The 25,174-nt window shown below is 39.1% G+C and overlaps 2 protein-coding genes and 1 long non-coding RNA gene across 8 annotated transcripts in view; 2 read left to right on the forward strand and 1 right to left on the reverse strand.

Moving 5' to 3' along the window:
- The window catches only part of ITFG2 (integrin alpha FG-GAP repeat containing 2), a 143,594-nt gene extending 138,329 nt beyond the window's left edge, over window positions 1-5,265 (forward strand). For all 6 annotated transcript variants that reach the window (XM_068118560.2, XM_078777236.1, XM_078777227.1 and 3 more), the window contains one exon: window positions 3,290-5,265. In XM_068118560.2, the coding sequence (XP_067974661.1) occupies window positions 3,290-3,396 (107 nt within the window). In that variant the 3' untranslated portion in view covers window positions 3,397-5,265. The remainder of the gene's footprint in view (window positions 1-3,289) is intronic.
- Window positions 5,266-5,384: 119 nt separating this feature from the next.
- On the forward strand, window positions 5,385-9,931 carry LOC137428677 (uncharacterized). Its single transcript, XR_010984717.2, has 2 exons — window positions 5,385-5,884; window positions 7,812-9,931. It is a non-coding gene; the product is annotated as an uncharacterized LOC137428677 (long non-coding RNA).
- A 118-nt stretch (window positions 9,932-10,049) lies between these two features.
- LOC137428668 (nuclear receptor-interacting protein 3-like) overlaps window positions 10,050-25,174 on the reverse strand; it is a 61,448-nt gene continuing 46,323 nt past the window's right edge. Inside the window, exon 3 of the mRNA XM_068118577.2 lies at window positions 10,050-10,226. The gene's annotated coding sequence lies outside the window, so the exon portion shown is untranslated. The remainder of the gene's footprint in view (window positions 10,227-25,174) is intronic.

Consider the following 25,174-nt stretch of genomic DNA (forward strand, 5'->3'; position numbering starts at 1 on the left):
CACAATATAATTGGGAGGTTGATTTACCTCCTCAAGTTGCCGAAATAATCCTTCATCATCATATTCTAATTCTCGTATATCTCCAAGTTCTTGCTCCGTCATTTGACTAAAATCTTTGAGCATTTGAAGTTTTTTTTGGAATATATTCTATCGCAGGAACTGCAGACTAAATCATTTTTTGTTGGGAAGTTTTTAAAAGCGGTTTTAAAATTTTCTCTTGTTTTCTTTCAAACGCTTCTTCACCCGTTAGTTTCTGTCTACGTTTCTAGTTGTATGTATAGTTGTATTATATCTTCAATGTTATAATCATTTAGTTTTTTTTGAAGTTTAAAGAAACCGATTATATCTTCTTTTTAAAGGCCCGCATTAAAACCTTGTGATAGTAGTTGATACTCAGGTTGAAAACTTGATTTTGTGAAAATTATTAAATTATCATAATCTAAAAAGTTGGGGGTAAGGAGCATCTTTAAAAGCAAACAGGTTTTTCCACATCCACTTAAACCAATTATTAGACATCTTAATGAATTTGGGAGATTTTTATGGTTGTTAAATTTTATCTTGTTTTCCCAAACTGGTAAAAAAATCATTCATTTATATATTTGGAAAACAAGTCATCTAATTTTTTATGAGCTTTTTTAGAAACGCTATATTTTATCCTGAGTTCAGGTTTAATTTCAAGATAATCCATTATTTTATTTATATAGTATCTTGTATTAACATTTCCATTAAAATTATTTTGAATAATAAATATCATTAAACCCCTGTACATTTCCTCAATACAAATAGCCTCTTCCCTTGTAAGAAATGGTGTATTCTCATCATAATACTTAATCTCTCTTATTCTCATCATAAATCTCTCTTATTAATCTTGTAAAGTATTTCATTTTTGGTTCTAATTTAAAAGAGTTATATTTATTTTTATATTTTTTATCATCATTAATTAAAAGATAATCACAGAACAAACATTGTTTATGGGCTTTTGACTCTGTATTTAATCCCACTCTATCACAAGCCGGACAATTCTCTAATTTCTCAAATGGAGAATCAGGGAATTCAAGAGGCTCAATATCTGGTATGTCGTTTGGATTTATCGTATTTATATAGTAAAAGATTACTTAAACTAAAAATCATCTTCACTATAATCGGTGCTTTCATAATCATCGTCATCTATAAAACTAATTTCATAGCTATCATTAGAACACAAACTCTCAGTATCATAACTGTCTTGCGAAGACAAAGTCTCACTACCGCTATCATCACTTTTAAAATCAACAAAATCTTCACTTGAATAATGACTCATATTTAATTAGAAGAAAAAACATTACTGTCTATATCCATATACTTTTTTTCATTGACAGATTCAACTGCAACATTTTTCATATTAAAGGGAATTTTAAAATGGTTCCTAACTACTGTTGAGTGAAATGACATTTCTCCTGATATATTAACATCTTTCATTTCATCAAGATTGACATCTTTGGGGTTATTAAAGAAGATAAAAATTTCACCGTGTTTAGAGCTAATACTTTTATCTTCCTTTTCGGTAGCTTCAGTAAAAAGAGTTTTCTTTTTTGATACTTTTACATGTTTCATTGCCTCCTCTAGTTTATTATAAATCTCCATAAAGAGTGGTGAAAATTTTGTTATAATTACTTTAATTGACGACTTCCCAAAGACAGAGAATGCTCTTCCTTTAAAAGGTATTGAGTAGCTCATATTATCCTTCATAATAGGTTTAATCCAAAAGTTATTGACATCATCTTTGTTCAATTTTACATCAGTGCAATATATTTCAGTATCCTTTTTAAATGAGGAGATTGATTGAAATTTGTCTTTTGTGTTTTGAAACATTGTATTTATTAGACAAAATAAGTGATTGTCAAGAGATTGAGGGGAAAATAATTTACTACAATCTCAAAATGGTATGTGGTTCGGGAGGTGTTCAAACAAGAACATTAAGACAAGTTTATCATTTCATATCAGCTCAACCGCGATACCTAAACCGAGAGTTAAATTCTAATATAACATTTGTCAATATTCTAGATGGTGATTGTTCTTCTAAGATAATTAAGTTATTACCTAAAAATGAAACACAAATATTCGTTGGGTCTCTGTATGAGTATAATGAAAAATGGGGGGAGTTAATAAGTTAAATGCAGGGAGAAAAAGGGTGTAATTTTTCAAGCCTGGCATTTCAAGCCATGGGCAAGGTTTAGACAAAGTTGGCGGGGCTTAGTAAAAAGTGGGCGGGGCTTCAGAGGGAGTAAGGGGGCGCAATTTAATGAGAGAAAAAGGGGTGTAATTTCAGTGGTATTTAAGGCTTTTGTGTTGAACCAAATATAACGGCCGAACCACATGACCTATGACATCATAATTATCATTAAAAAATTATACAGGTGGACTTGCACCAGAAGGGGTGAAATTTTTTGGGTGAAACTTTCCTGTCAATCGGCCCAACGGTTGCAGAGAAAATCATATTTATTCTGTGCGGGCAAACAGACAAACGGACTCGAATGCAACACCCTCCTCAGGCGAGGGTAAAAGGGGGTGCAATTTTTTGGGAGTAAAAGGGGTGTAATTTAACTAGAGAAGGGGTGAGAGTCAATAAGTTTTTCCCTTTTTCCCCATTGACATCAATGTTAAATTTAATGCATCCCAGAACCAACACAACAAAATTTATCCCCTACTTAGTAAAAAGCTTTGTAAAAAGTGGATTCAATTTAATGATAGAAAAGGGGGTGTAATCTTTTCAAGAGAGGGGGTGTGAGTCAATAAGTTTCCTTAATTTTCCCCATAGACTTCAATGTTAAATTTTATGTGTCCCAGAACCATCATTTATCCCCTACTTAGGTGCCTTCATTATGACGTCATAATTCGACAAGTACAAAACTTCATCCGATCAAGATGAAATTTCTTGAGCATAATCTAGGAATAAATTAGTTTAGAAAAAAAATAATGATGACGTCATCGGTCACGTGGTTCGGCCGCCATATTTGTTTTAAGACAAAAGCCTTAAAAACGACTGAAAATACATCCTGGCGAGGGTTTGCAATCTCTGATTGCTCTTTTTCTTGTTTGTAATTGCAGTGGGATCTAACTGTTCGATGCTTAGTTGGGTGATTGCTGGCAGCTTTAGAGTCCTGCATTAATCCTTTATTAAACACATCTCTCAGTTTTATGTGATGTTGCCCTGGGTTGATGTGTTATTTCCCTGTTGTGACATGTTAATTTCTATTTTTGGAGAATTCCAAAGAAGCCAAAACTTCTTGTCTTTTCCGTTTTATCGCAGATTCAAGTGATCCTTGTGCCGTACAGCAACTCGTGAGGGATGTTCTCTACCAATGGCCGCAACTATGCTCAAATACAAATGACAAAACCAAAACTCATGTTGGATGAGGTTCGTGCGCGCTGTCTATTCATCAGGTACTTGGTCCACAGGAATTAAAGAATGAAGTAGCAGTCGGACGAGTGTACAAATAAAGACTGCTTTGCATCGCTTGTCCATTAAATGCAATTGTATTGCACTGACAGATTTTGAAATTATTCTACTGTTGCTGTTAGACTTTTGCAAAAATAGCTTTTGTTCAAATGCATTCCATTTGCAATGTGTGAATGATTCAAAATGATTTTCAGTTTATTTTTATTCTTGTATCACCTGCAGAGATTTTTCAGAGTGCATGCCAAAAACAAATTGAGTCATATGTTAATTATTTGGGTATGGGAAAAGAAGTATGAAGGAGGCCATTTGGTAAAGTATTTTGCTTTTAATTCAAAATGAGAGAGAAACGTGATAGTACACACTGTCAAAAGCGACCATTGAAAACGAGGACATACAGTAGTGCTCACATATGACTTGACCATCCCATTAAGCGTGAACATAGAAAACAAAGCATTGCGACTGAACATAGTGCTCATATACAAAAAGGAAAAGACGGCATTGCTAATCGAGGTGCCAATACCAATCGACTTTGGTCTAAATAACACGGAAATCAGGAAAATGACCAAATACCAGGATCTGAAAAATGAAGTCAAGACGACCAAGGAGCTGAAGAGTCAAATACCGGGCACATTGTGCCAGTGATAGCTGAAGCAATGGGAGTGATGAAGAAAAACCTCACTGAGATCTTACAAATGATCCCATGGAATATTACTACAAATGAACTGCAATTGGAGATGATACCAAAAATAATCCTCAGGACAAAAACTCTAAGAACATCAAAACTTCACAACTTGGCCCATGAAACATATTCAGTTACAGAAATGGAGGTGGATACCTTGAATCCTGGGAGGACTCCGTTCCACCTTCTTAAACCTGCAAATGAAGATTACAACCAATGGCATAAACTCAAGAATGGCACAATTGATATGCTTACATATGTGACAAAGTTCTCATAATCTGTTTTGGAAGTATGTCTAGCCCAAATGATCCATGTTTTGATCCCCACAAACTTTCCCTGGTATGAACTGTCCGGATAATGTGGAGGTATGTGCACTCGCCTCTGAGCTGCTTAGCCCGAGTTAGAATCTTGGCCCAGCTACCAATGGTCTGCTGTTTCATTGGCAGGGCGATTCATCGATGTTTGTGCCCTCCATGTCAAAATGGGTGTTCCGTCTGCTGGCATTAGTTGGTGGAAATTTACAGGTTATTTCACGTCTTTCATGGAGAGCAGGAAGGTGAGCTATCGCCGGTACCCTCGCCAAATTACAAAATCCTGCCGCCTTCAGTCAAATGTCAGGCCTGGCCAGCAAGTTATTAAAAACCATTGGCCCATATAGCCACAAGAAGGTTGGAATAATTGGGGCTGTTTCTCAAGGTATTAGTCGTAGTAAACACTTTCCCCACCAATTTTCAAGAAATGTGGTAGAATAAAAAGCAGTAAATATGTTTGCTAAATACCCAGGAAACATTTATATTTATCCACTTTGACCCAGACAGTAATGCGCACTGATTTTCCTTGTTAGTCTTTACGATAACAATAAAATTAATTTTCTCATATAAGACCTCTTCAATTACTGGTTGTGGTATTTCAAGATGATGTTTTTCATCCAATTTTTGTATATTCTAGCTATGACAAGTTACAAGTATTTTTATGGATCACCCAAACGTCCATATTCATATATAGCAAATCAGGCCATGTGTTGTGATAGACTATTTTCCTTTGTTAGGAAGGTTGTTTTCTGTTTTAAACACAACTTGTAAAAATATTCATTATTGGAATGGAAACTTTTGGGAACCCAATAAAAACTTGTGAATATTTCCATACACTCAAATTCTGTTGTGGCTACTCTCTCTCTCTCTCTCACTCCCGCTCGCTCTCCCCCCCCCCCCCCCCCCCCTCTCTCTCTCTCTCTCTCTCCCTGGCTCTCTTTGACACCATGCTAATAGCTCTTTTTGGGTCAACTCGACAATGCTTTGGCATCTCTGCCTCTAATCATAATCATTTGTTTGCACCTGTGTCGAGTTTATTTATGTTCCACTTCCACCAAGTAAACACTTATGATTTCAATTACCATATTTGGCTGTGTATAAGACACACCCAGAAATTTGGACTGAGTCTTAAATAACCAAAGTACCTCTCTCTACTATCTCAGAGTATATTTTTGATGTGCCAATCACTGGCAGGAGGGGGGCATTCAGAAAGTTTCTAGCTGGACTAATTTGATGAAAATTTCATAATCAAATAATTTCACAAATCAAAAGTACTCTGATTTGTTTATTTGTAAACAGCCTTTTGTGTATGTTTGCAGGACCAGTCTACAAAAGTGTTGACTTGAGTCAGTCTACGGAGTTTTGGAAAAAATGGAAAATGCTGAAATCAGAGCAGTGATGAAGTAACTCTAGAATCTCACTGAAAGGGTTGACCCAAAAGCAAATGCCTTGAGGGTAAGGTGGCAACATTGAGGGATGATGCCATTTAATATGTCACTGTAAAAATTTTTTAATAATAACAACCCGGGCAGGTGAATTTATGTAAGGAACAACCGTTTTTCATGCAGTTTACCCCCCCCCCCCCCTCCCTTTCCCCACCCCCCACCCCAGCCCTCTCCCTCCCACAGATCTCCCTCCCGTCCCTGTTCTCTGCTGGTGTACTTGTGTGCTTCCCTCTCTCTCACCATCTTGTCTACCGCTCCCTTTATCTTATGTTTTATGTGTCAGTTCGTCTTTTTGTGATTGATGTTAACTCTTACACGAGCCTCGAACTTGTATACAAAAAAAAGAAAAAAAAAGTACTGATTGAAAGCCAAGAACAGGACTTTCCAAGAAGGCCACTACACCAGAAAAAGTTGAAGTTCACATGATTTAGATGAACGACAGACTACCAACAGTCGGGCACCAGCTCGGTTTACTCCAACCTCTGAAAGATTAAGCATGGAAATTATCGGTACAGAGATTGTTGTCTGCTGATTAGAAGGGAGCCCGACTTGACGTTTCCAGAGAACTTCTTGAGTGATTTCAAGCAAACCCAAACAACTCAATGAGCAGGATATCGATTTAGAATGAGTCATGGGTTAATCACTTTTATCCTGAGACCAAACAGCAATGTACTTCCTAAAAATGAACCCATTCTTCGCCTCCCCAAAAGTTCAAGAAAAAGGAATCGGCTGGAAAGGTAATGACCACTTGTTTCTGCTACACACAAATAGTGATCACAACTGACTACATCCTAAAAGGTGAGACCATCAATGGGAAGTTCTTTGCTGATGAAGGACAGGGGTTGCAAGAAGCCATCAAGAATGAGCACTACGGAATGTTGCTATGGAATACCGCTTTGCCAAGGAATATCGTTTCTCCAAAACAATCCATCACCAACCTTCCTTTCAGTAACCATAGTACCAAAGGTGGTTTTGACCTGCTCCCCATCCATCCCATTCACCATATTTGGCTCCCTCAAACTTCTACCTGTTCCCTAAGATAAAGGAAGAGCTTTGCATGGGAGGGATTTTGTTTGTACAATATATAGACCAGAAGTTTCTAGACAAGCAGGACAAAGCCTTATACAACATAGCCATAACCAAGCTGTGATAGCTTTGAACCAAGTGCATTATGTGTGGAATTCTGTTGAAAAATTGTTGAGGAAAAAAAAAAAAACGTTTTCGAAATCAGGACACTACCATTTTTATTTTTTTTTACTTTTGGATTAACCATGTCCATAGGAAGTCTAAAATAATATCACAATGGGAATTAGAGCAATCGGTGCCAGCTTTTGGTTGGCAATATTAAACAAGGACATGGGCAACTTGATGAGTTTGGCCTCGGAGCATCAATGTGATGAAACTTCCCTTTGTGCACAGCAGCTTTGTTGTTTAGGCTGTTATTCATTAATTCGGCAATAAACACCGACTAATTAAAAATTGTATTTGACAGGATGGCCAAGAGATACGCACCCTTCCTTGTCTGTAAGCAGTCTCGTCTGGTTTCAAATATCGACCCACCTATAATGTGCCGTCCCTCGGATGGACCTTAAATGGGACCAATTGCATTATTGCAATTAGTTTGCTGAAATTCGTTTGTGGACGTTAAATATTCCCATGGTGTCTTTCACGAAGAGCAAGCGAGCTATCCGCCCGCACCCTAGCCAAATTCCAAATTCTTGCCCTAACTCCTGCTGAGAAGGCAATGGTAAACCACACAGTGATTTGCCAAAGAACTGCTTCGGCAGCACCAATTGGAACTATATGGTACATGAGAATCAAAAGAATTAAAACTTAACACATTCGATTATGATTGATTAAAGGTAATATGGGTTGATTAGCAGGTTCTTAACGGAATTACATACTTTCTAATTTTCTGCGGACCTTCTTCTTTGCAGATTCAAGATAGCAGACCCTGGTGAATATACTTGTGACAGGTTCCCAATTTCAGCTGAAATTCCATCCATATTCCTTGTCTGTAAATAATACACAGTACTTCCTCATGAAAAGGTTGAGGGTAAAAAAAAATTTTAAATGTGCGTTTTTGCCACGAGGAAATAAAGTACGGCACTCAAAAAAAAAACTCGACAAATCGTCATAACAATGAGCTAGCTATGACTGGAGACGTAATTTTATTACCCTGCGCTCACGAAGCGAAATGCGGGGTTAAGCATTCGGGTCCGTGCGTACGTCGTACCTACGTACGTGCATGTCTGCATTTTTTTTTAAATTCATTTTCTCGGCAACCATTGGTCCAATTGACATGGAATTTTCACCATAGGAGGGACTCCTCCTGTAGAATATTTTAGTTATGACGTCACAGGTCACGTGGTGCAGGCACCATCTTAGAAAAAAACAAAAAACTTTGCACCTCTATATCTCAAAAACTGCTGCACAGAAATAATTGACAGGTCTCATTGCAAAAAACTCCATGCGGAATAACATATGTGAATGATGACGTCATATGTGCCGCCATTATGACGTCATAATTCGACAAGTAATAAACTATCCGATCAGGATGAAATTTCGAGCATCTTCTCGGTATAAATTGATGCAGAAATGAAATTATAATGACGTCGTAGGTCACATGGTTCGGACGCCATATTGTTTTGAGTGAAAAAACACTAAAATCCAATTTTCTCCTACAAGACTGAACAGATTGAGGCCAAACTTTGCAGGCAGAATCGCATACCCATGACAAACAAAAACGTCAGTGAAAATGACGTCATGCGTCACATGGTTTTGGAGTTATGACGTTTTTCAGCATAAACTTTTAAAACCTAACTCCTCCCTCATTTTTGATCCTATCGAGGGGAAACTTCACAGATGTGTTCAGCATATCAGTTTACTGAAATGACCTTTTGGAATTTGCGATAGGTCACATAGTTTGGCAGATGTGAATAATTAAACGAAAAAAAAATGTATAACTCTTGAACCGCTTCATTGATCGACGTGAAACTTTATATTATAGTAGAGGTAATGAAGTGTAACATGTGTGCAAAATTTCACGATGAATGGATGTACGGTCTGGAAGCGAGAAGTTGTTATTGCGTGAAAAAGAAGAGTCTTCTAGAGTGGGCATGGAATTAATTATCACATGCACATGAGGAGAAGGCAAAGTACGGAGCAACTTCGCAGGGTCATTTTGACCTCAAATAAAATTATGATTTCAGATTTGCCCAATCGCTGAGGTATATTAACACATGAACAAAACAGATTTGGCAAAATTCCGACGATTTTTGACGAAAATATAACATTTGTGTCTGCACTTCAGTAAAATAAAGTGTGTGCCATGTCAGCATTTTAAAAATTGAAACATGGCTCATTGTAAATAACTCCATATGGGGAATAGGTGTTGTTAACGATGATGTCATTGGTGCCATAATTATGACGTCATAATTCGACAGGGACAACGCTTAGTCTGATCAGTTTGAAATTTATTGAGCATGATCTATGCAACAATTATTTAGAGAATATAAATTTATGATGTCATCGCTCACCTGGTCTGGCAGCCATATTGGATCAAAAAAAAAGAAACGTTCAAATATAGAAGAGTTGGCTCACACCGAGTTGACTGTGCAGGGTAAGTATTCTATGAATACCATCTAGTTTCTTCTTTGTCTGATGCAGTAAAGGAGTGGTTTTCATATAGTGTTTATTGGAAGTGATGATTGGCTCCTTTTTAATTACAGGTAGCATTTATTACCTGTTTGTATTGTCCAGCTGTCACCCTGGGTCTGATGATCACACAAGTTAAAATCCAACTCTTGCTAGTTGAATTTGAGTCACAAGGCCGATTATTTATAGCCCAATGTATGCGATAAAATTGTGTGTTTGCAACAGCATTACAAGCTGTTTTTCATTTTATATACTTTATGCTGTAATTGTGTTTATAATTCCCTTGTTCATCTTTACTCAACGTTTACTCCTTTTACGTTTTTGATTTTGTAACTAAAAAAGGATTACATAAAATCCCAAAATTTCATGAGAACCTGCCATTAAAACATATGTCAACATGTTTTTGTTTTTTTTTACATTAATTTTACGCTTTTAGCTTGCACATACATTACACGAATGACACAAACGTTAGTCTACATCATATACTACAACATAAATATTAACGACATTAGAAGACAATCGACAAACATGTGGTAAATGGGATTTGAACCTGGATTGCCCTCCATTATGAGACTCAGATGGGAATGCTAACGGGCCAACCCATGTTCGACTTTACAGCCACTATTGACTTCTACAACTCCGATCTCCATGTTGGTTATGTCTTCATGTAGCTTCCAATATCCTTGACCCATTCCCTGAAAAAAGAGGGAACATTGAAATGATTATAAATTAGAATTTTTTACATGCACATTCAGCAAATTTTTGTTATCTGGGGTTTTTCTGCAAAACACTTGCGTAGTATCAACATATGCTTAAGATTTACGGTTTAATACTCACCCGGGAAGCTCTAAAATGCTTCTGATATGACTAGTCTGTCGTCTTTATGGAGGTTTTGCAAAATAATTGGATTGCTGAATGAAGAACTAATCTTGATCGTGAAGGCTAATGCCAGTCTTTGTCATCGGACAGGGAGAACAGTGGATTAAATCAACAGAACGTTGATGCAAGTATGCTAACTGCCATGGGAAGCAAGGAGAAACTGATGTTTTGGGCATTTTAATATCTAATGAAATTCGACTACCTGCTTTTTTTTTCATCTGCATTGGTTAAAAAAAAAAAGTCTTCGCATGCCAAAAACCTTAATTGCATGACCAATTTCTACCTCTGAGCCCTGCATAATCCCGAAAACTAATTTTATCCATCATTTCTATATGCGTCCCTATAAAGGATGTGTGAAAGCAACTTTGTGCCAAATCTCATCTATATTGACTCAAATTCAAAGAAATGGCAAGAGAAAATGTGTGACTGTTTTACCTTCTGACTCCTTAAAATTGTAATCGGGATGCCAAAATCGGGCAAAAAAATTGAAATAGAGATCTCGGTGTGTTGGACCAAGGTTGGTGTGCGATTGTAATTTTTTGAAAGAAAGACACTTGGATAAACTGTCGAAAGAGATTTTCTTCTTTTTCTTTGAGGACAAGAAAATATGATTAGAGAAAGGAAGATATGAGGAGGAAGAAGACAAGGGAGAGGGGTCTTAGCGGATGGAGAGAAGAGGAATATGTATGGAGTGTAAGTAGTGAAGAGAATGAAAATGTACATCATATTTCACACGTAATATGTACACATTCAACAATGTCTATGAATGTAATAAATATATGCTACCTTTAATCATGAGTGGTGTGTAGGGTGGTAAATCGGGATTAATGTTTAGGGTTAAAATCCCGTTTATTATTCAAATTCATCGCAAACTCCTCAATGAGGCTTTATCTCTGTAAAATAGAAAGTCGACTTTAATTTCAAATATGTACCCTGGTCTTTTATAACCTCCACCATTCCAACCATTTTGTTTTTCTTTCAGTGCAGGTGACACCATTTTTAGAATATTTGAAATAAACATTAATGTAAAATGTAAATATGTCCAAGTAATCTTCTTGCATACAAACTTTCATCATTGCCACTAACAAACTGATCTTCATCAAAGTCCATTGTTCATTTGTTTCTGTCACATATCCTTTATGAGTGACAGTTCGGCGACATATTGGTAAAGTGCGATGTTAGTGCCTCAATACTAAAGCGGAATCCGGTTCTGTCGACGCACTAAGGGTGGGATTAAGACCCTGTTTCCCCACAGATACCGGCTCCACGGGGTCGTCGGTCGCGACGAAGTTCGCGCCGGACGAGTTGCATAGCAACCTCAATTGCCAACCTCCCAACCACGGGTGAAGGGTTATTGGTCACGACCCAAATACCTTCGAGACCACTGCCACCACCATGCTTCACGGTAGGGATGGTGTTAGATGGATGATGAGCTGTGTTCGGTTTCTGCCAGACTGAGGTCGGTTGTCCTTTCCTGTGTCCTTTCCGCATTGCAGAATGCAGAATATGCATTCAGTCCAAAGAGTTGAATTTTCATCTTGTCAAACCACAGAATATTTTGCTTCATGCTCTCAGAATCTTGCACGTGCCTTTTTGCAAACTCCAGGTGTGTTGTCATGTGCCTTATCAGAAGTACCTTCCATCTGATCACTCTTCCATTAAGCCTTGATTTGTGAAGTGCTGCAGAGACTGTTATCCTTCCGGCAGGTTCTCCCATCTCAGCCAAGGAACGCTGTAGTTCTGTCAGAGTGGTCATTGGGTTATTGGTCACCTGCCTGACCAAGGTCCTTCTTGCCCAGTTGTTCAGTTCAGTCGGATGTCCAGCTCTAAGAAGCGTCTGGGTAGTTCCATATTCTTTCCATTTCCTAATGATGGAGCTCTCTGTGCTCTTCGGAACATTCAGCACTGCAAATTGTTTTATACCTTTCAGCAGAATACTTTCAGCACTACAAATTGGGGGTCAAACGGTTAGTAATGACCGGGATGGTGGTGGAGAACTGAGCAACTCCCCTCATCCATAAAATATCCCATGTGGTCTGCATCTCAGATAATCTCTCCTTATCAAACTCCTACCGCATGGCTTCTCGTGCCAACCCCTGTTTTTAACTAAATGCGGTGGTGTAAAAGGCGGGTGTCTGGTGCCTTAAAACCAGGCTTGCTCTGGGTAGGCAGAACTCATTAGCCTTGGTCGGCAGTCCGCCGAGGAGAAGGACAACTCTGATCTCAAACCCGGGTGGGTTGAGCTCGTTAGCCTTGGTTGACAGTCTACCACAAGTAGGAGTAGAGGCACTGTTGTCTCGAAGTAGACTAGTTCACCCCTTCCAGCCCTTTTTGTTCTATGAAGAGACAACTTTCTATATTTGTCTTGATTCAATCTAAGGGGCTGGTTGTTCTGTTTTTATTTTCTTTGTGTAGCCCCCACCTTGAGTGGCCTTGTAGGCTTTGTGGCAGGAAATATCCCATGAAGATAAAAATAAAAGAAGAACCCTTCCCCAGATCTAGGCCTCCTCACAATTCTATCCCGGAGTTCAATGGACAGTTCCTTGGACTTCATGGTAGAGTTTCTGCTCTGACATACACTGTCAACTGTGGGACCTCGTATATAATTATTTTGTAAAAACGTCTAAAAAACAAATTCCACTTTGACATAATGTGGTATTGTGTGTAGATCAGTGACAAAAAATCTCAAATTAATCCATTTGAAATTCAGGCTGAAACGCAGCAAAATGTGAAAAGGTCAATGGGTGTAAATACTTTCTGAAGGCACTGTATATTCCTGAGAGGTGTTAAACTATAAGGAGAAAGAGGTCAGGGTGTTGAGCAGTAAGATAAGGAGTGCTGCTAAGGAGAAGCAGATGTAGTCAGATTTATAATAGCATCGGAGTAAACAGAGGTTAGATAATAAAATTAACTCGGCAATCTCAAAGAGAGTACGAGAAGGACGTGACTAAAAATATTAATCACAATAGGAAGGCATTCTTCAAGTATATGAGGGTTAAATAATAATCGTTTAGGACAAGTGTGGGCCCATTGAGAAAAAGCACATGGAGAGTGGTTCATGATGAAGGCAAGATGGCAGGCTTATTAAATATTTGTTTTGCTTCAATATTTACACAAGAACAGTCAGGAGAATTGCCAATAGCTGAGAGTGTCTATCAAGAAGGTGAGGAAGGGATTTTATAGAAGATCCAGGTCGGAATGGAGGAGGTAAGGAAACGGCAATTAAATCTAAGAGTAGATAAAACTCCGGGGCCAGGTAATATGCACCTGAGAGTATTGAGGGGGGTGGCTGAGCAGATAAGTGAGGTGTTAACGATATCTTTAATAGGTCACTGGAGTCAGGACAGATACCGGAGGGTTGGAGAGTAGCAAATGTAAACAATGTTATTTAAGAAAGGATCCAGAGAATAATTGGGGAACTGTAGGCCTGTTAGTTTGACTCACAGTAATAGGGAAGGTGTTGGAGACATCAATTAGGGACCAAATGAGGAACAATTTAAATAAATACAAACTAATTAAAGACAGTCAGCATGGGTTTAATAAATGGAGGTCTTGTTGAATAAATGTATGAGAATTCCATGTGATTGGGTAAATGAGGGAAGGATCATTAAGCCCCTTAGGAATCCTTCATGCCCTCATTGAGGGGATTTCCCCAGATAGTTTTCACGGTTTAGTTTTAAAATGTTTAAACTTTCCCCTGAAGTGTTGTATTCTGTTGTATATTATAACAAACTTTCCTTCTTCTTCTTCTTTAAATCTAGACATAGTACATCTAGACTGGTACATCTAGACAGTACTACATCATAGTACTGGACATAGTACATCTAGACTTTAAGAAGGCATTTGAGAAGGTGCCCCATAGGAGATTGCGAGCTAAGGTGAGGGCTTGTGGAGTGGCTGGTCAGGTAACAAACTGGATTGGAAACTGGTTTAGTGTAAGGAAACAAATATGTCTGTGAGTGGGAGGATGTAAGCTGTGGGATACCTCATGGATCAGTACTAGAACCATTATTATTAATAATTTGTATCAATGATTTGGATAGTGGGCTGAAGAGTCAGCTTTCTAAATTTGCAGATGACACAAAGCTTAGAGGTAAGTTAGATGGTGATCAAATTGAGGAAAGTATTTGATACTTTCATAGATTGGGCAAAAGATTGGCAGATGTAGTTTAACCTAAACAAGTGTAAGGTGCTGGTGTGGATAAGAATATTAAAAGGTAGAGATTACGTGATGCAAGGGGGCAATCTTGGAGAAGGATCTCGGGGTGGTAATACATATGGGGGTAAACAGATAGGGCAATGCCAGGCAGCTATAGGTAAATCAAACAGGGTTTTGGATGTATCCGTAAGAGGATAAATCGAAATAGGTACAGTAATTTTTACATTGTATAAGAATGTAGTGAGGCCTCATCTGTAATATTGTGTGCAGTTTTGATCACCATATCTCAGGAAGGATATAACTACCATAAAGAGAGTACAGCGGAGGACTGCCAGATTGATTCCAGGTGTAGCTAGACTCAGACATGAGGAACGTCTGAAGGAAAGAGAGGACTTTTTGTCCCCAGTCGCACCGCGGAGCGAAAGGGGAACTATGGTTTTCCCCTCCGTCCGTGTGTGCGTCCGTCCGTCCGTGCGTGCGTCCGTCCGTGCGTGCATGCGTACGTGTGTGCGTGCGTAAGCGAAGGACCGAATTCTAATTTGTTGTATGGGTGCAACGCACGTCAAAATCCAAGATGGCCGCCGCCATGTATGTCTGAAACTTGAGCGGAATATCTTGAAAAATTAACGAAGTACCAACTTCTAATCTGGTGTGTGGGTGTATCGAGGCATAAGGAAGAACACTATTTCAAATTGGGTCGCCACGTCAAAATCCAAAATGGCCACCGCCATGTATGTCTGAACCTTGTGAGCGGAATATCTTGAAAAATAAGCGAAGTACTAACTTCTAATCTGGTGTGTGGGTGTATCTACGCATAAGGGAGAACGCTATTGAAAATTGGGTCGCCACGTCAAAATCCAAGATGGCCGCCACCATATATATGTCTGAACCTTGTGAGCGAAATATCTTGAAATATAAACGAACTACTAACTTCTAATCTGGTGTGTGGGTGTATCTACGCATAAGGGAGAACGCTATTGAAAATTGGGTCGCCACGTCAAAATCCAAGATGGCCGCCTTGCGTCTTCCACTTTGTCAACTCACATCACTTTACCGACGGGGGACCAAGGCGTAACGCTTGTTATAAATTTAAAAGGAGGCGGTTATGAGGGGATATGATTGAGATGTTTAATATAGTTAAGGGTTTTGTTAAAATAAGTGCAAAAGATTTATTCAGCAGAATAGACAGTGATAGGACCAGGGGCCAGAGCCTGGGAGTAAAGAAGATTAAGGTTAAGAAGGTAGGAAGGCAAGGGTCTTTCACTCAGAGAGTTGTTAATGCATGGAATGGCCTCCCTGGAAAGGTCGTGGCAGCAAGAACAGTAGATAATTTAAATTGGACTGAGATGGGTACCGAGAAGCATTGCAGATGGAGGATATTGGCAGGATTTATAGGTAACTTAAGTAAGGTTGGGTAATTGAGTACATCTGTGCCAATTGTGATGTCTGAGAGGATCCCGTCAAGGGATAGTGTGTGTGAGATCGGTGTCCATTTTTCACCCTAAATCCGCCTTTGTCCAGTACACCTGCGCCCCCAAAATAAAATGAAGAACACAAAAAAAAGAAAATCCTTCTTGTTAACACCTTGGTGATGTCCCTAGTCCTCCCACACTTTTCTCAATATCCCAAATCCTCCCACACTTTTTCAAAATATCCCTAATCCTCCCACACTTTTCTCAATATCCCAAATCCTCCCACACTTTTCTCAATATCCCTAATCCTCCCACACTTTTCTCAATATCCCTAATCCTCCCACATTTTTCTCAATATTCCGAATCCTCACACACTTTTCTCAATATCCCTAATCCTACCACACTTTTCTCAATATCCCTAATCCTCCCACACTTTTCTCAATATCCCTAATCCTACCACACTTTTCTCAATATCCCTAATCCTCCCACACTTTTCTCATCCCTAATCCTACCACACTTTTCTCAATATCCCTAATCCTCCCACACTTTTCTCAATATCGCTAATCCTACCACACCTTTCTCAATATCCCTAATCCTCCCACACTTTTCTCAATATCCCTAATCCTACCACACTTTTCTCAAGATCCCGAATCGTCCCACACTTTTCTCAATATCCCTAATCCTACCACACTTTTCTCAATATCCCTAATCCTCCCACACTTTTCTCAATATCGCTAATCCTACCACACTTTTCTCAATATCCCTAATCCTCCCACACTTTTCTCAATATCGCTAATCCTACCACACTTTTCTCAATATCCCTAATCCTCCCACACTTTTCTCAATATCCCTAATCCTCCCACACTTTTCTCAATATCCCTAATCCTACCACACTTTTCTCAAGATCCCGAATCGTCCCACACTTTTCTCAATATCCCTACTCCTACCACACTTTTCTCAATATCGCTAATCCTCCCACACTTTTCTCAATATCCCTAATCCTCCAACGCTTTTCTCAATATCCCGAATCCTACCACACTTTTTTCAATATCCCTAATCCTCCCACACTTTTCTCAATATCCCTAATCCTACCACACTTTTCTCAAGATCCCGAATCGTCCCACACTTTTCTCAATATCCCTACTCCTACCACACTTTTCTCAATATCCCTAATCCTCCCACACTTTTCTCAATATCCCTAATCCTCCCACACTTTTCTCAATATCCCGAATCCTACCACACTTTTCTCAATATCCCTAATCCTCCCACACTTTTCTCAATATCCCTAATCCTACCACACTTTTCTCAATATCCCTAATCCTACCACACTTTTCTCAATATCCCTAATCCTACCACACTTTTCTCAATATCCCTAATCCTACCACACTTTTCTCAATATCCCGAATCCTCCCACACTTTTCTCAATATCCCGAATCCTCCCACACTTTTCTCAATATCCCTAATCCTCCCACACTTTTCTCAATATCCCTAATCCTACCACACTTTTCTCAATATGCCTAATCCTCCCACACTTTTCTCAATATCCCTAATCCTCCCACACTTTTCTCAATATCCCGAATCCTCCCACACTTTTCTCAATATCCCTAATCCTCCCACACTTTTCTCAATATGCCTAATCCTCCCACACTTTTCTCAATATCCCTAATCCTCCCACACTTTTCTCAATATCCCTAATCCTACCACATTTTTCTCAATATCCCGAATCCTCCCACACTTTTCTCAATATCCCTAATCCTCCCACACTTTTCTCAATATCCCTAATCCTCCCACACTTTTCTCAATATTCCAAATCCGACCACACTCTAAACAATATCCCTAATCCTACCACACTTTTCTCAATATCCCTAATCCTCCCACACTTTTCTCAATATCCCGAATCCTCCCACACTTTTCTCAATATCCCGAATCATCCCACACTTTTCTCAATATCCCTAATCCTCCCATACTTTTCTCAATATCCCTAATCCTCCCACACTTTTCTCAATATTCCTAATCCGACCACACTCTAATCAATATCCCTAATCCTGCCACACTTTAATCAATATCCCGAATCCTCCCACACTTTAATCAATATCCTGAACCCGACCACACTTTTCTCAATATCCCTAATCCTCCCACACTTTTCTCAATATCCCGAATCCTCCCACACTTTTCTCAATATCCCTAATCCTCCCACACTTTTCTCAATATCCCTAATCCTACCACACTTTTCTCAATATCCCGAATCCTCCCACATTTTTCTCAATATCCCTAATCCTCCCACACTTTTCTCAATATCCCGAATCCTACCACACTTTTCTCAATATCCCGAATCCTCCCACACTTTAATCAATATCCCTAATCCTCCCACACTTTTCTCAATATCCCTAATCCTCCCACACTTTTCTCAATATCCCTAATCCTCCCACACCTTTCTCAATATCCCCAATCCTCCCACACTTTTCTCAATATCCCTAATCCTCCCACACTTTTCTCAATATCCCTAATCCTCCCACACTTTTCTCAATATCCCGAATCCTCCCACACTTTTCTCAATATGCCTAATCCTCCCACACTTTAATCAATATCCCTAATCCTCCCACACTTTTCTCAATATCCCGAATCCTCCCACACTTTTCTAAATATCCTGAATCCTCCCACACTTTTTTCAATATCCCGAATCCTCCCACACTTTTCTCAATATCCCGAATCCTCCCACACTTTTCTCAATATCCCTAATGCTACCACACTTTTCTCAATATCCCTAATCCTCCCACACTTTTCTCAATATCCCAAATCCTCCCACACTTTTCTCAATGTCCCTAATCCTCCCACACTTTTCTCAATATCCCTAATCCTCCCACACTTTTTCAATATCCCTAATCCTACCACACTTTTCTCAATATCCCTAATCCTACCACACTTTTCTCAATATCCCTAATCCTCCCACACTTTTCTCAATATCCCTAATCCTACCACACTTTTTCAATATCCCTAAGCCTACCACACTTTTTCAATATCCCTAATCCTCCCACACTTTTCTCAATATCCCGAATCCTACCACACTTTTCTCAATATCCCTAATCCTACCACACTTTTCTCAATATCCCTAATCCTCCCACACTTTTCTCAATATCCCAAATCCTACCACACTTTACTCAATATCCCGAATCCTCCCACACTTTTCTCAATATCCCGAATCCTCCCACACTTTAATCAATATCCCTAATCCTCCCACACTTTTCTCAATATCCCTAATCCTCCCACACTTTTCTCAATATCCCTAATCCTCCCACACTTTTCTCAATCTCCCTAATCCTTCCACACTTTTCTCAATATCCCGAATCCGACCACACTTTTCTCAATATCCCGAATCCTCCCACACTTTTCTCAATATCCCGAATCCTCCCACACTTTTCTCAATATCCCTAATCCTCCCACACTTTTCTCAATATCCCGAATCCTCCCACACTTTTCTCAATATCCCTAATCCTCCCACACTTTTCTCAATCTCCCTAATCCTACCACACTTTTCTCAATATCCATAATCCGACCACACTTTTCTCAATATCCCTAATCCTACCACACTTTTCTCAATATCCCTAATCCTACCACACTTTTCTCAATATCCCAAATCCGACCACACTTTTCTCAATATCCTTAATCCTACCACACTTTTCTCAATATCCCTAATCCGACCACACTTTTCTCAATATCCCTAATCCTACCACACTTTTCTCAATATCCCAAATCCTCCCACACTTTTCTCAATATCCCTAATCCTCCCACACTTTTCTCAATATCCATAATCCTCCCACACTTTTCTCAATATTCCTAATCCGACCACACTCTAATCAATATCCCGAATCCTCCCGCACTTTTCTCAATATCCCGAATCCTCCTACACTTTTCTCAATATCCCTAATCCTCCCACACTTTTCTCAATATCCCTAATCCTACCACACTTTTCTCAATATCCCTAATCCGACCACACTTTAATCAATATCCCTAATCCTACCACACTTTTCTCAACATCCCTAATCCGACCACACTTTTCTCAATATCCCTAATCCTCCCACACTTTTCTCAATATCCCTAATCCGACCACACTTTAATCAATATCCCTAAGCCTACCACTCTTTTCTCAATATCCCAAATCCTACCACACTTTTCTCAATATCCTTAATCCTACCACACTTTTCTCAATATCCCTAATCCTACCACACTTTTCTCAATATCCCTAATCCGACCACACTTTTCTCAATATCCCTAATCCGACCACACTTTTCTCAATATCCCTAATCCTACCACACTTTTCTCAATATCCCTAATCCTACCACACTTTTCTCAATATCCCTAATCCTCCCACACTTTTCTCAATATCCCTAATCCTACCACACTTTAATCAATATCCCTAATCCTACCACACTTTTCTCAATATCCCTAATCCTCCCAAACTTTTCTCAATATCCCTAATCCGACCACACTCTAATCAATATCCCTAATCCTACCACACTTTTCTCACTATCCCTAATCCGACCACACTTTAATCAATATCCCTAATCCTACCACACTTTTCTCAATATCCCTAATCCTCCCACACTTTTCTCAATATCCCTAATCCTCCCACACTTTTCTCAATATCCCTAATCCTCCCACACTTTTCTCAATATCCATAATCCTCCCACACTTTTCTCAATATTCCTAATCCGACCACACTCTAATCAATATCCCTAATCCTACCACACTTTTCTCAATATCCTTAATCCTCCCACACTTTTCTCAATATCCCGAATCCTCCCACACTTTTCTCAATATCCCTAATCCTCGCACACTTTTCTCAATATCCCTAATCCTCCCACACTTTTCTCAATATTCCTAATCCGACCACACTCTAATCAATATCCCTAATCCTACCACACTTTAATCAATATCCCGAATCCGACCACACTCTAATCAATATCCCTAATCCTACCACACTTTTCTCAATATCCCTAATCCTCCCACACTTTTCTCAATATCCCGAATCCTCCCACACTTTTCTCAATATCCGTAATCCTCCCACACTTTAATCACTATCCCTAATCCGACCACACTTTAATCAATATCCCTAAGCCTACCACTCTTTTCTCAATATCCCAAATCCTCCCACACTTTTCTCAATATCCTTAATCCTACCACACTTTTCTCAATATCCCTAATCCTACCACACTTTTCTCAATATCCCTAATCCTACCACACTTTTCTCAATATCCCTAATCCTCCCACACTTTTCTCAATATCGCTAATCCAGCACACTTTTCTCAATATCCCTAATCCTACCACACTTTTCTCAATATCCCTAATCCGACCACACTTTAATTAATATCCCTAATCCTACCACACTTTTCTCAACATCCCTAATCCGACCACACTTTAATCAATATCCCTAATCCTACCACACTTTTCTCAATATCCCTGATCCTCCCACACTTTTCTCAATATCCCGAATCCGACCACACTTTTCTCAATATCCCTAATCCTCCCACACTTTTCTCATTATCCCTAATCCTACCACACTTTCTCAATATCCCTTATCCTACCACACTTTTCTCAATATCCCTAATCCTACCACACTTTTCTCAATATCCCTAATCCTACCACACTTTAATCAATATCCCTAATCCGACCACACTTTAATCAATATCCCTAATCCGACCACACTTTAATCAATATCCCTAAGCCAACCACACTTTAATCAATATCCCTAATCCTCCCACACTTTTCTCAATATCCCTAATCCTACCACACTTTTCTCAATATCCCTAATCCTACCACACTTTTCTCAATATCCCTAATCCTCCCACACTTTTCTCAATATCCCTAATCCTACCACACTTTTCTCAATATCCCTAATCCGACCACACTTTAATCAATATCCCTCATCCTACCACACTTTTCTCAACATCCCTAATCCGACCACACTTCAATCAATATCCCTAATCCTACGACACTTTTCCCAATATCCCTAATCCTCCCACACTTTTCTCAATATCCCTAATCCTCCCACACTTTTCTCAATATCCCAAATCCTCCCACACTTTTCTCAATATCCCTATTCCTCCCACACTTTTCTCAATATCCCTAATCCTACCACACTTTTCTCAATATCCTTAATCCTCCCACACTTTTCTCAATATCCCTAATCCTCCCACACTTTTCTCAATATCCCTAATCCTACCACACTTTTCTCAATATCCTTAATCCTCCCACACTTTTCTCAATATCCCGAATCCTCCCACACTTTTCTCAATATCCCTATTCCTCCCACACTTTTCTCAATAGCCCTAATCCTACAACACTTTTCTCAATATCCTTAATCCTCCCACACTTTTCTCAATATCCCTAATCCTGCCACACTTTTCTCAATATCCCTAATCCTCCCACACTTTTCTCAATATCCCTAATCCTACCACACTTGAATCAACATCCCTAATCATACCACACTTTTCTCAATATCCCTAATCCTACCACACTTTAATCAATATCCCTAATCCTACCACACTTTTCTCAATATCCATAATCCTACCACACTTTTCTCAATATCCCTAATTCTCCCACACTTTTCTCAATATCCCTAATCCTACCACACTTTTCTCAATATCCCTAATTCTCCCACACTTTTCTCAATATCCCTAATCCTACCACACTTTTCTCAATATACCTAATCCTACCACACTTTTCTCAATTTCCCGAATCCTACCACACTTTTCTCAATATCCCTAATCCTACCACACTTTTCTCAATATCCCTAATCCAACCACACTTTAATCAATATCCCTAATCCTACCACACTTTCCTCAATATCCCTAATCCTACCACACTTTTCTCAATATCCCTAATCCTCCCACACTTTTCTCAATATCCCTAATCCGACCACACTCTAATCAATATCCCTAATCCGACCACACTCTAATCAATATCCCTAATCCTACCACACTTTTCTCACTATCCCTAATCCGACCACACTTTTCTCAATATCCCTAATCCTCCCACACCTTTCTCAATATCCCTAATCCTCCCACACTTTTCTCAATATCCCTAATCCTCCCACACTTTTCTCAATATCCCGAATCCTCCCACACTTTTCCCAATATCCCTAATCCTACCACACTTTTCTCAATATCCCTAATCCTACCACACTTTTCTCAATATCCCTAATCCTACCACACTTTTCTCAATATCCCTAATCCTACCACACTTTTCTCAATATCCCTAATCCTCCCACACATTTCTCAATATCCCTAATCCGACCACACTTTAATCAATATCCCTAATCCTCCCACACTTTTCTCACTATCCCTCATCCTACCACACTTTAATCAATATCCCTAATCCTACCACACTTTTCTCAATATCCCTAATCCTCCCACACTTTTCTCAGTATCCCGAATCCTCCCACACTTTGATCAATATCCCTAATCCGACCACACTTTTCTCAATATCCCGAATCCTCCCACACTTTTCTCAATATCCCTAATCCGACCACACTTTTCTCAATATCCCCAATCCTACCACACATTTCTCAATATCCCTAATCCTACCACACTTTTCTCAATATCCAAAATCCGACCACACTTTTCTCAATATCCTTAATCCTACAACACTTTTCTCAATATCCCTAATCCGACCACACTTTTCTCAATATCCCTAATCCTACCACACTTTTCTCAATATCCCTAATCCTCCCAAACTTTTCTCAATATCCCTCATCCGACCACAATCTAATCAATATCCCTAATCCTACCACACTTTTCTCACTATCCCTAATCCGACCACACTTTAATCAATATCCCTCATCCTACCACACTTTTCTCAATATCCCTAATCCTCCCACACTTTTCTCAATATCCCTAATCCTCCCACACTTTTCTCAATATCCCTAATCCTCCCACACTTTTCTCAATATCCATAATCCTCCCACACTTTTCTCAATATTCCTAATCCGACCACACTCTAATCAATATCCCTAATCCTACCACACTTTTCTCAATATCCTTAATCCTCCCACACTTTTCTCAATATCCCGAATCCTCCCACACTTTTCTCAATATCCCTAATCCTCGCACACTTTTCTCAATATCCCTAATCCTCCCACACTTTTCTCAATATTCCTAATCCGACCACACTCTAATCAATATCCCTAATCCTACCACACTTTAATCAATATCCCGAATCCGACCACACTCTAATCAATATCCCTAATCCTACCACACTTTTCTCAATATCCCTAATCCTCCCACACTTTTCTCAATATCCCGAATCCTCCCACACTTTTCTCAATATCCGTAATCCTCCCACACTTTAATCACTATCCCTAATCCGACCACACTTTAATCAATATCCCTAAGCCTACCACTCTTTTCTCAATATCCCAAATCCGACCACACTTTTCTCAATATCCTTAATCCTACCACACTTTTCTCAATATCCCTAATCCTACCACACTTTTCTCAATATCCCTAATCCTACCACACTTTTCTCAATATCCCTAATCCTCCCACACTTTTCTCAATATCGCTAATCCAGCACACTTTTCTCAATATCCCTAATCCTACCACACTTTTCTCAATATCCCTAATCCGACCACACTTTAATTAATATACCTAATCCTACCACACTTTTCTCAACATCCCTAATCCGACCACACTTTAATCAATATCCCTAATCCTACCACACTTTTCTCAATATCCCTAATCCTCCCACACTTTTCTCAATATCCCGAATCCTCCCACACTTTTCTCAATATCCCTAATCCTCCCACACTTTTCTCAATATCCCTAATCCTACCACACTTTTCTCAATATCCCTTATCCTACCACACTTTTCTCAATATCCCTAATCCTACCACACTTTTCTCAATATCCCTAATCCTACCACACTTTAATCAATATCCCTAATCCGACCACACTTTAATCAATATCCCTAATCCGACCACACTTTAATCAATATCCCTAAGCCAACCACACTTTAATCAATATCCCTAATCCTCCCACACTTTTCTCAATGTCCCTAATCCTACCACACTTTTCTCAATATCCCTAATCCTACCACACTTTTCTCAATATCCCTAATCCTCCCACACTTTTCTCAATATCCCTAATCCTACCACACTTTTCTCAATATCCCTAATCCGACCACACTTTAATCAATA

Source organism: Myxine glutinosa, chromosome 1 (assembly GCF_964187855.1).
Source record: "Myxine glutinosa chromosome 1, kmMyxGlut1.1, whole genome shotgun sequence".
Lineage (NCBI taxonomy): Eukaryota > Metazoa > Chordata > Myxini > Myxiniformes > Myxinidae > Myxine > Myxine glutinosa.